Source organism: Pholcus phalangioides, unplaced genomic scaffold (genome assembly GCF_987345545.1).
Source record: "Pholcus phalangioides strain wild (caught in Gottingen) unplaced genomic scaffold, Ppha-v1.0 ptg000011l_1, whole genome shotgun sequence".
NCBI lineage: Eukaryota > Metazoa > Arthropoda > Arachnida > Araneae > Pholcidae > Pholcus > Pholcus phalangioides.
In genome coordinates, this window is record NW_028301604.1 from 63,595,844 (window position 1) to 63,609,053 (window position 13,210).

The following is a 13,210-nucleotide window of genomic DNA, read 5'->3' on the forward strand; positions in this document are numbered from 1 at the left end:
AGCGCTCTATGGACACACTCAAGCCGATCCCGACTTCACGGCATGGCGTCATAAAAAATGTTTACGTTCCACAGCACGTTTCGAGAGGTTTTACCATCTATTTTCCATAGTAGAAGTAAAACTGGCCGCGATGCCTGAAGTTTCGTGTTATGCAAATACTACGTTGAAAGCCTGCTTGTACCTCATTCGTACCTCAAAGTTGGGAAACCGAAAAAAACTCACTCCAGTCAACCACCGCTGTGCCGCTGGTAGGGTTCAAACCTGGATCATCGCGATATGAGTCCATCATGATGCCCGCACGATCGCACAGTGGCTATCTCGTGCTACTAGATTGCAGACGCACAAGCAAAGGGCGCCATGAATGCAGAAAGGCTTGGGAATCACTGCTTAGGAATTTTAAACGAATTGGTGTATGCCGGAAATTGTCGTATGAGTCCATAGTGTGCATTTAAGTATGTCTGAGGCATATGAGGTGTTTGGAATGCCACTGTCTATCTTCCGAATCAAAGTGAAAGAAATGAAAAAAAAAATCGATTGAAATAACTTTTATGTTTGCTGGTCTACCGGATTCCTCTGGAGAAATTATTTAAAGGGAAGCTCTCTCTCTCTCTCTCTCTCTGCAGAAAATAAAAAAGATCTAGATAGATAATCTTTTAAGAGTAGACTCAATATTTCGGGCACTTTTTGTTTTTCCGAAACAGTATATGTATCTTCAGCTACTTTGAAACTTTCAAAATAATTTATGGGCACACCCAGGCCTAGTCCGGGTGCCCCAAGTGCAAAAGGGCTTCATGAAGATGAGATCCCGTTAAGTTTTTCGAGGGTAAACTGTGTGATAGACAGGCATTTCTAAACAGGTAGAGGGCCTCGGAAAAATCCCTTTGATGCTCGTAAGACGGCCCTGCATAGACTACCAATGTGTTGTTGTGAGAACTAAAAAAACAAACAACGCGCCTGGAATTCTACATTAAAAAGCAATCATTATACAGTATATCGAATCTGTTGGGTTCTCCATAGAGAACTATTGCATTATACTGCGCACGCATACTATTTAATGATAAAGCTAATAAATTGTTAATATAAAAATCATGTGATAATACTTTATAGCAATGGTTCTCAACCTGGACTCATATGGCCCTCATGCGGTCTTGGGATATCTTAACCCTTACAGCAGAAATCCCGAGATTTCTCGTCGAACTTGATCTGCTCTATTTCAATTATTCCGAAAAATATCTCGGGTTTAAAAAAGTTTTTACAGTCAAACATGTTTCCCATTCCCCTCCATCCAATCAATAAATTGCCAGTGGGCGGAGTCAGCATTTGTTCAAAGTTAGATAACAGAAGGAGAAAGAAAGAGAGAGACTGTTTTTTCCCCTTCCTATCAGCATAGTAAAGAAATTCCCTCAGTATAAATAATACAAAAATATTTAAATAAAAAGTATTTCACTTCCTAGGAAGTCACACACTTCATGGCAGGTGTCTGTATCTTGGTGGGGAAATAGAAGCGATGGGCGGAGTCAATTTGTTTGGTTTCTTGTTGAAGAGGTGAGCATTTATCAGCTCGCAATCGGAAAAAAAATTATTCTTGAAAATAGGTGGCAATTTGTAGAAGGTTTAGTGATTTCCAATGGTCGCGAGTTATAATGTGGATCAGGAAATTTTAAAAACTGCTTAAAGGGTCAAGGTGTCCCGGGTAGAAATCAAGTGAAAGGGTAGCCATGACAGGTGATTAAGACCAGTGAAAAAAGACCCAGACTGAGTAAATTTTACGAGGTGCACATGCGGTGGCATGATTTTTGGACGGCCCTGCATAGAATCCTAACATGAGGGAAGCTCATCGAACTCCAGCCCTAGGGGTACGAGATCGTTCTTACTTATAAAATTTTCGTTCACTAAAAGTTTAGTCAAAAAATTAATTCAATTGGTAAAAAAGGGGTCTCACTCCTCAATGAACGGGGGGGACAGACGAGAACGAAATGTGGTCCGAAGGGGGGGGGGGGCATTAGCGAAATAAGGACAAGAAATACTGCTTTATAGAAAAGGAACTTGCACTCCAGAATTACTGAACACACACCCGTAATGAGATAACATACAAAATCGAATAAGGATAGATATTTTTGCAAAATGTTGGGAAAGAACCGGTAAAAGGATGGCTGGTTGAGAGAGGTTCTACAGTATACTTTGGTTTTCATATAATCATTTTCTCATCAAGTTGAACGTCTGTTCTGCGATGTATTTTCATGACGTACTCACTTGTCTGTAATAGATTACAATTGACTACCATGGGAAATATACTCGTCGTATTAAAGTAAAAATGTGTGATAACAGGACATATATATGTGTGAGTACAGTATATATATAGAGCAGACATGAGCCAATCGGGATTCGGAGTATAACTGACGTCATCTTTTCCAACGAAGAGATACCGGGGAACGTGCAGAGCCAGCGAAGCTTTCAGAAACTAGCGACACGCTGTTGGGAATCGATACACGACACGCCACAGAGTCTTCCTATTTTCACTGGCTCCCGTTCTCAGAGCGTAAACTTTAAACGTCCCATTCGGTGTTCGTTCTGCGTCTGTTTCTCATCGACGTGGGAAAAACCAGACTTTTTCGCTAAGAAAAAAACACATCCTCAGTTTTTCTTGTGAACTACGTTACCTTTTTTTCTATCCGATTGTTCGATGCTATGAATTTTTTAAGCACTTGTTGAATGTTGCTTTGTATCGAGAAAATAGACGAGTGTAATTACTATGGATTGATAAGTTAGATACTACGAAAAAAATTTGAATAACGTTCTGGTGCGATGAAACTGACAGGAATCTCAAATTCAGCTTTATGTATGATTTATGAAATGTTTTTAAAACTCATGTCCGTAAGCATAATTGAATCCCAGTTTGAGAGACAGTCTGACACCTAAGTTGAAAAATCAAAATAATTGTCAACAATTTCAGAAATTTTGAACGTCAATTTATGCGATGATCTTAGAAAAGTTTTCCTTTCAATCTAAGAAAAGTTTTCCTTCGACGAAAGAATAATGTTAACGTGAAATTGTTCTTACGCATTACTTTGTATTGTTAAAATTTTCACCCAACAAATGGATCACAGAAATATGACTATCTATTTCGATTGGAATCAGGGATAAATATACAGTTATTTCAATTTTTGAAACCGATTCTCAAGAGAAAGTAGATTCATCTGTGAAACGTCAATGCACGAAATCATATAATGTATGCAACATGTTGTATGAGATGTCATCTGATTATAACTAGTTTTTAAAAAATGAGTAAATACGGCAATAGACTGATGCACGTATTTGAACTTGGTTTCGATCTCGTTGAAATCCGAATCAACAATTATAACACATACTCCTATCTAAGCAATCATTCTTCGAACTACAATAAATAGAATTGCTGGTAAGTCTCAATTTCGATAACTACCGGACCATATAACAAACTTCCAACGCATTTCGTGTCATAATGGGCAGCGGTCCGTCAACGAAAAACAAGAAGGGTGACGAATCTGCCGTGGCTAAAATAGCAACAGATAGATCCACAAGTGAGTTGCTATTTTTACTTATATTTTTTCATTTTTCATTATTTTCGTGTGTAAAATAATTCGTGTTTATTTTTTTTTCAAGCAAAACCATTCGCAAGCAAAAATAATTCATTTTTGCAAATTTTTTTAACAAAGTTTTCAAAATTATAGTTATCGATATTTTTTTTTTATTTTAGATATCAAGTTGAAAACAGTTTTGTAAATTTTTATTTTTTTTCCCAATTTTTTTGATTGATACAGAGTGTATGGAATTATTGATAATTGCAAATCTTTGAAAAATAGTTCATATGTATAAATGTCTAGTTTTAATCCTCGAAGCTTAAATTGTTGCTAACTAAAACCAACTTATTCGCATCGTATTTAAATTCCTTTTGAGGTAAATAAAAATCTGATCTAATTTTCCTGTCAGTACGGAAGAAAACATAGCAATACTAAAAAAAATCATATACCGATTTTAATGAAATTTGATATGTACATACATTGATACAATACAAAACAAATAACCGTTCAATAATTGTAATACACACGCATGATCGTGCGTAACACTCGTTGGAGTCGCAAGGTATGAAACAGCGGTTGCAGAATAAACAAAAAAATGGGTTAATAGGGGGTATGGTCCCCTCTCACAGATATACAGGTCTCGCAGCGTGATTTCATACTTGAAATAAGACAGTTTATCATTTCCTGTGGCAATTGGTCCCACTCGTTCAGCAACGCTGTTTTCATTCCCTGGATGGTTCCCGGAGGGGGGTTGCGAGTTGAAATTGCCCTCCCCAGAGCGTCCCAGACATGCTCTATAGGGTTAATGTCTGGAGATCTGGCTGGCCAATCCATCCGGCGAAAATCCTCACTCTCTAGAAAATCGTCGAGCAGAAGAGCTCTATGTGGCCTCGCGTTATCGTCCATTAAAATGCACTCAGGGCCAACTGCACCCCGGAAAAGGCGAACATAGGGCTCCAAGACCTCATCCCTATACCTCACACCAGTCACAGTGCCTCTTTCAAAGACATGGAGAGGTGTGCGGCCATCCAACATGATGCCTGCCCAGACCATTAAACCTCCACTGCCACAATGGTCGATTTCGCGGACATTGGAGGGTAGGTAGCGGGTCCCTGGTTCTCTCCATATGAACGTACGGCAAGAATCGGTGCTTAGGCCGAACCGGGACTCATCAGTGAAGAGAACGGTCGCCCATTGATCCATACTCCAATCTCTATGCTCTCTGCACCATGATAAACGGATTCTCCTGTCCGTAGGGATGAAGTGAGCGGGACGCAAACAGCAGGTCTTCTTGCAAGCAACCCTCTCTCATGAAGTCTTTTGGAAACAGTCACCCTTGATACACGGGTTCCTGTGGCTGCATACAAGTCACGAGAGAGCTGAGAAGCTGTAGCACTCCTGTTACGCCTCGCTATAATCGACAAATGGCGATCTTCTCTGGCCGTCGTGGCTCTTGGATGACCTTGCCCAGGCTTTCTCTCGATGGATCCGGTATCCTGGAACTGTTTCCATAAGTTACACACGACGTTGGGCGTTAAATTGAACTCTCTACAAATCTGGACTTGAGATTGGCCTGCTTCTAGCCTCCCCACAATTCGCCACCTCATTCTATCATCTAAACGTTGGTGGTTACTTATTTTTATTGTTACAATTTGAAATTAACCGATTGCTGCAAAATAACACCAAGAAATTCGCTGAGGTGTGCTAGCGAACGAAATGCGTCTTAACTTACGCGCGCTTATGAAGCCTGTTTCTCTACTGGCTCCACGTACACACACGTGTACGCTTACGTATTTGACGTACAAGATTTGCATTTTTGTCTAGAAGCAGTGGTTTTACATTCAATTCAGTTCTTTTCATGAAATTCGATAAAATATGCAAATTCTCTTAATTTATTTCACCAGTGTACATTCTTCATATGCTCCCCTTTCCTCTAGCTTCCGATTAGAAAGTTGTTTCCCTCTCTATTCTGAGCCCAAGAAAATATTTCTTTGTTTCTAAGTGTAATATTAGCCAAGATATTTTTGAGTTCAAAAATTAAAAAACGAGTGAAAGAACAACATATATTAAGGTACAAACTAAAGAAAAAGTTTGAAACATTTTGCAGTATATTAAATTCTGAGATGTCCTTTTAACTCTCAATGACCAATATCTCAGAGGAGAGAGATATTGCACTTAAATATTACACTTTTTATGTTGTTCTCAGAATGACATGGCAATAACTTTCTAATTGGAAATAAGAGGATGGGAGACCGTATAAACAATTAAATTTTGTATTTCGGTACATATACGGCCCTTAGTAAAATGAATGAAATAAAACGTCATTCATTTTGCTAAGGGCTGCATATAACGCGCCCATTTTAGATACAGTAGACTCTAGCTAATCCGGCACTAACCATATTCACAGTTCCTCAAACGGAAGGCTTTAAACAAGAGAGATCTATTACTTTATCTCGACTCATTATAAAAAATATTGTAATTCACAATTCACATTACACAGTTCCATTTTGAGTCCTCACAATTTCTGAATAAAGAAAAATGATTTCATAGCTTTCAAAGGGAGGAAAAATCCTGTTTCAGAACAATTAAAAAAAAAAGCACGATTTAACATCCTGAAACCTGATATGTTGGAAGGAAAAACAGTCTTGTCCAGTTTCCATAAGCCGTTCAACCAAATGGGACATATGGTAATCATACTTACACTCGGGACATTTTCGGATATAGTTATCAATTGGTTATTATTATCAGAAACCTTGCGTCCCAATGTGATCACATTAAGTGGGGTGCACTGTGATATAAACTTCTGCGTTCAGATATACACACAACGGCACGTTTTCCTCTTCTATACTCGAAGAAAACCAGCCTAAAAACGCCGGATTACTGAACAGACCGGAGTAGCGCACGGCCGGATAATCGAGAGCCTACTGTGTTATATAAAATGGGCACGTTATTGACGTACATACTTTTTTCTCATTGCAAGTATGTTTCTATCAACAAAGGTTTTTAGATAAAAGTTGTGTAAAGGTATGACTTCACACCCTGTATATCTTCAATATATTGTTGTACTCCGGTATGTTTGTTAAATGTGGTAAATCTCAAATCATTTTTCCAAATGCAACCTCCTCACTTATTGCATTCCTAAATCCTTTCACTCCTTTTGCTTTTACTAAAGCAAGCAACATATATTTTTGTGATGTTTATTACTATCTGTTGAGGCATAGTAAAGTAGGTTCATACTTTTGCTTTCATTCCATGGGAATGATGCTGTTGAAGTCTTCTTCGAATAGAGTAATCTGGTAATTGTACAGTCTCCAGCACTTCCTGTTCATTTTGAAATTCTGAAGACAGTACAACTAGCCTCCTTCTTTCCAGGTATGCCACATGATTGGAAAGAGAGCCGTTTCTTGGTCTTGCTATATCAATATCCCGTGCTATCTATTTTTGCTCCAGAATATGAATGTGTTTAAAAGGACTTGAGAACAGCTATGTCATTATTTCTGTCACTTTCTTCATATTTCTCCAGAAATATCACCGTTACTGTTATAGAATTTTTTTCAGACTGTGTCTCATCTTGAGGGAAAACCATCACCGTTAGAATCACTGACTAAAATATTTTCTGATAGACTTCCCAATCGTTTTTCTTCTTCACTACAATATTTTTAAATCGCCATGATAGTTACCGAAAACTTTTGTTTTTCATCGAAGTCTAGACGAAATAAGAGACACAGACTAAAGAAAATGACAAAAAAAAAATCCACAAAGCATTTCATTTTGTATAAATATATATAGAAACTATAGGGGGGGGGGGGGTAGAAAACTGCGACATTGCTGGGTTTGTCATTTGATCATCGGAAAATAAAAAACACGATCCTATTTTGCCAAATAATGAGAATGGGTTGAATAGCAAATGGTACAATCGTCGTCCATTCATACACTGAAAGTCCGTTATAATGACAGTTCACAATCACGAGGAAAATTGTTGTACAACGAACTTCTCGTTATAAGTGAATATCCATTTTTGTGCTCCATCAGGTTATAGAATTGTAGAAAATTGTTGCTTTATTTACATTAAAACCTGTCTGCATCGTTTTGTTCTAATACTCACGTAATGAAATTTATATTTTTTCTCTCAGCTGTTGATTCTCCAAGACATTTTTGCATAAAATTTCGTATTATCAAAGTTCATCATATTTCGTATTTTAATTGTTCAATTCGACCAATTGAAGAATTAAAATTCTTTATTATTATATTACTGCTCAAAATTTTAATTAATAACACCACTATTATATATATATAATTTAAAACTTTTTCACATTCTCAAAAAAATTCTTGGTGAAATAGATACTGGAAATACTTGTTTCATTATTAATAATAATAAAAAATTGTAGAATATCTCAGGAAAGGAAATATACAATCTATCGCAACCTATGACTTTGAGAATTTATTTACAAAAATCCCTCATGAGATGATTTGCTAAAAATATGGGAATTTTTATTTGACAAATATGAAAACGTATTAATATGACAAAAATTGATTTTTTAAATCTCTCCAACTTCTGCATTTTCAAAAACTACCTATTTAATGGTATGGATTTATTGAAACAAATTACTGGTATTTCTATGGGCTCTAGTTTTTCCAGTGCTAATACTTTTCTGCACGATTATGAAAATTCAATTTGCGAAAATGTTAATGGTTTTATCAATTTCATTTTAAATTTTCATGAAATCAGTAATAAAATATATCCGAACACTCTCAATTTGAAGAAAACCAATAATGACCACATTTCAGCAGATTTATTGGACTTCAAAATCTCAAAATTCACAACAAAACAGCCTTCATTGGTTTCTACGACAAAAGGAATGACTTCAAATTTATAGCCAATTTTCTGACTAATTACAATTAAAATATTGGGAAAAACTTTTTTAAAAATATCATTAAACAACTTTATGAAAACCATAGCTGGCAACAGCTTTCCTTCTTTACTTTCAAATATCTACATCGGAGGTAACACGTGAGTTATTATATGAACCAACAAGACAGTTTTTTACTTTATCAAGGTGTAAGCTTTTATTGCATGTGGTGTTTCGCCTATTTTTCACATCTCTTGTTTATTATTCATAGTTTTATTCATGCTATAAGTTTGAAAGGTATTTGTGAGGGAATTATTCGTTTGTTGGACTCTTCTGATGTGCTACATCATCAAAAACGTAGATGGACAAGTACTTTCGTTTCAGGCTTAGGCCTAAAGTACTTTCACAAACGTTTTTGCTATTTCTGGCCAGTCTCTGTGGTATTTCCCCCGATGAAGGACCCAAAGATGGCTTTGTATTTTTCAATTTATCAATTTTTCATTTGTTTCAACTTTCAAATTTCAAATTTCATTTTATTGATTTCGTTTTGCACTGAGCTATATGCTTTCAATTTTTTTTTTTTTTTTTGTCGTATATGTATATATACGACAAAAAAATTACGAACACCCTGCTTCACCTATCGTGTGAGACCTCCTCTGGCTTTGATGACAGCAGATATTCTTCTAGGTATAAACTTTACTAGTTCCTGAAACCGCTGAGGAGGAATATTAGCCCATGCTAACGAAATAGAAGCTCGTAATTCCCTCAGATTAGAACGTGGTGTTTCGGATCTTTTAACAGACCTTTCAACCTCGTCCCACAAATGCTCTATTGGGTTGAGGTCTTGTTACTAACCATTGAAGCAATTGAAACCATGGATCATGTTCCTCAAACCAATATGAGATAATTAATTCTATTAACATGCATTGGACAATTATTAACTTCAAATAACTGCATTAATATATGTGTTTTTGATCATATTAAAAATATTTTATTTTATTACTATTTGTGTGATTTTTATGAAGATTAGATGAAGTTTATTTTTGGAGCGATGTAACAAAAACTTTTTTGAAATGATGTTTTATTACTTTTAGGCATTCGATAAATATTTCTATATCTATATATTCGAGGTTCTATTTTAATTTTTTATTAACCATTCTTCATTTTTGATGATAAATTTGAAAATTCTGTTTATGTAGTTCTATCTCAGTGTCAATATGTGGCACTAATTTTTTTTGTTATCTATTGGAACGTTTATGAGTTCTCTTAATTTATTATAAAGATTGTCTGAATTGAGTATGTTTTCATAATACGCTCCTCCCCAGAAACATATTCCGTAATTTATATTTGAGTGAACCCATGCATAGAAGGTATCTTTTAAGGAATTATTGTCAACTATGTATTTAAGTTTATAAAGGACTCCTTGAATACATTCTGAGTTTTTTTTTATCATCTTTTCACTATGTATGTTCCATTTTAGGTTATCTTGTATAACTATTCCTAAGTATTCTTAATTAAAAACTCTACCTATTTCTTAACACTCACATTCTAATAGAGTTTGAGATTGGCAGTGGGTATGCAGTTTTACGTGGGTTTCTGTACTATCATTTATATTTCTTGTTTTCGTGCACATAAATTTAGTTTTTTGTGCATTTATTTTTAATTTATGTTTAACTAGCCAGTGATTTATTTTTGATAGATCTTTTTCTAATCACACTGTTTATTTCTGTATCCTCAACATATAAAACTGTGTCATCTGCAAAAGATATAATGTTACCATTGAGATTTAATTTACTTAATCCATTTATGTAAATTAAAACAGCATCGGCCCCACAACCGATCCCTGTGGGGGACTCCTTTTTTTACTTCCTAAAATTCTCTAATTTCTTTCTCTATTATGGCAGCTTGTCCTCTATCGTAGTAGTAAGATTTAAACCATTCCAAGATATTATACCCCTTATACCGGCTGAATATAGTTTCTCTGTTAGGATATTTAGATCCACATAGTCAATTGCTCGTTTCAGGTCCAGAAATACTATTACTGAATATTTATTTTTATTTATTCCATTATTCAAGGGCAAATGAATTTAATAAATTAAATGAAAAACCTCATTTTCTTTAATTTCTGCCACAATTTGTCTCACTATACGACTTTCAGTTTTAAGGTAGAGCATGGAATTTATTGAAGTGTCTGAGGGCATTTTTGGTCTATACATGTACAAAAATCAGCATTTTCCTCATCATTATTTATATTTCTTGTGACAAATTCATGTTTAAATTTATTTGCAAGTTCTGTTGAATTTTCAGAAATTAGTAAAATCTTTTTTTTACAATCTTTATTTTTAATACATTGTTTCTAATAACTTGCCATTGCAATCTTTTATTGTTTTCGCAAGCTTTAAAGCTCTCCTGGAAGTGTTCTTGTTTTACCTTTTTTATGTACATTTTCAAATTTTTGTGATAACTTTTGTACTCATTCTCATATAAGATTATGTGTGGATTTTTTTAATGTTTTTTGTATAATCTTTCCTTGCGGTTTAATCTGTCAAGTATTTCTTTAGTTATCCATTCTTTGAAGACTCGAGATACTATTGTACGAGAAAAACCAACCAAGAATGTTAGCGGCTTCGGAGATACTGGAACCACCCCTTCTGGCGCCCACAATCATGCCGCGTTCAAAGCAACATCATCTATAGCAGGCCTCCGCTCGAAACTCGTGACGTCACTGAAGAAGATGATCTCTCCTATAACCATTGGATATAGCAGGCCGACCGCATGTGCCATCTTTACCCTTTTTTAGTATATTCAATGACTATAGTTAAAATGGCCTTGTTCAGTGACGTCACGAGCCTCGCACTATGGCTTTCTGCTACAGATGGTGTTGGTTCAAATTCATTCAAATCTGTTTTCCTCATGAGCAGGCAAATTGCAATGCTAACTGGTGCTTCTGACCTGGAGAAATCTTTTTATCAGAAAATCCGTTTATCACGTCAGTGCACGTGCTGCACGGTCGAGTCAAAGTTTGAGTGAGGGGGTGTTCCTACATTTTGGCCACTTAGTGTATGTATTTTCATAATTCAAGGTACAGAATCGTACCCCGAGTAATGCGAATTCGACTTACGTGAATATCGTTGGTCCCACCTATCGTATAACTTCGGATTATTACTGAAGTAGGTAAAGCTTTTAAGAGGTGCCACAAATTAATTAATGCATTGCAATTTAATTTCTCGTAAATCTCCACTTTTTTCTAGCAGTGTTTTTTTCTGTATAGTAAACAAAAATGGGACATTTTTAACTCAAAGGTGAATCTGAACTGCTGCAAAAGCCAAATTAAATCTTTCGGAATTCGAACAGAGACCTATCGAACAAGAGATCCGTGTGCTCAATATTAACATTGCTGCACAAAAGAAAATAAAAAGCTATTTTATTCCAAAAAAAAAAATAATAATAAGAGAGATAGTAATAAAACTTAAGGCATAGCTTCAAATGTTTTAGTCATAAAATAAATTCATAGAATTCAAATTCGAAATCAACGAAATTTAACAGTTTCTCACAATAAATACAATTTGATACAATGGAAGAATTACAGAGTATCAAACTGACTATATCCAAAGTTCATTGGCAGACCAGAACCTAGTTTCATGAGAAATTTTAATTTCGATATCGGAAATTTCGGGGCTAAATACGCTCAAAAAATTCAATATTAAAGGTCAAAAGTTTTAATACACTTTAATGCAAGTTGTCTATTGTCTATTCAATAAATTGCCAAATTTTCGAAAGCTTTTAGCATAGTTAATAGTATAATAAAAATTAAGTGAGAATGAAAAAAGTAAACATTTTCTCGAGCATTGTTTACCACGATTGAAAATTCCTATATTCAGACTTTAATACCACATCATAGTAAAAAAATGCAAATGCTGTGAAGTACGGAAGCTTGTTAAAAATTATATAAAATGTGGAATATATATATAAAACTTAACGAAATTGAAAAAGGGAAGTTTAGACATTCTCTTTGAACATTTTAAAACCTCTTAAATTTGCATTTTCCTGCTTGAAGAACAGCACTCTTGACGCTTATTTCAAAGAAAATTCCAAACATTGTCTTCTCTGATCATTCTTCTCTTTTCATCTGAGAGGATTCTTCCTTTGTGAGGCATCACCCAAAGTTTCATAGACTGGGAAAAAAATAGATTGAAAGTTGTAACAAAACCTAAAGATTTTTTTACAGGGATTTTGGTTATAAGAATTTTCGGAAAGAAAAAAGTAGCGTGGGCTAAAAAAAGCATAGTTCTTGACAAGTGTTTCCTTCGGCTAATATTGGTAATCGATCAGCTTCCATTAGAGCAGTTCTCGCAGAGAGCTGTAATCTAGGCACTTCTATCTAACGAGATTAATCTTGGTAACGAGAGTGGTAATAGCTATGAAGCAACTGTTCTCTCTTTGTAGTTGTTAGAGCCAAAGTGGTCTCAGCTGTCAGACCTGAGTTTGATAACCATTAGAGAGAGCGATCTATGAGGGACAAGTAATAAGTTGTCTGTTCGTCTAAATAACGAATGTTACTGAAGTGCTTCTTATCGTTAGTTAAATTACAGCATTGTAGGTTCTTTGTGGGACGTCGAGTATTGAAGCCGGTATTGAAGAATACTAAATACGACATGTTTTACAATAACAAAATGACAATGAAATCTAAAAGTAAGGTAAATTGCAAGCTAACTTAACACATTCACTGCCGATCTCGCGCCAGCGCGTGAACCTCCCAATTTACCCTTTGTTGCTCAGTGTTGCACTGCATGGAACACCCAA

General features: G+C 35.4%; 1 protein-coding gene across 3 annotated transcripts in view; it reads left to right on the forward strand.

Annotated features, from left to right (window-relative positions):
• Positions 1 to 13,210, forward strand: part of LOC149080697 (serine/threonine-protein kinase 32C-like) — a 135,443-nt gene that overhangs the window by 44,023 nt on the left and 78,210 nt on the right. For 2 of the 3 annotated variants that reach the window (XM_089239911.1, XM_089239912.1), the window contains exon 1: positions 3,378 to 3,557. The exons of the other annotated variant lie outside the window; for it this stretch is intronic. In XM_089239911.1, the coding sequence (XP_089096037.1) occupies positions 3,479 to 3,557 (79 nt within the window). In that variant the 5' untranslated portion in view covers positions 3,378 to 3,478. Of the gene's footprint in view, positions 1 to 3,377; positions 3,558 to 13,210 lie in introns of those variants that run through there. 3 annotated transcript variants of the gene reach the window in all.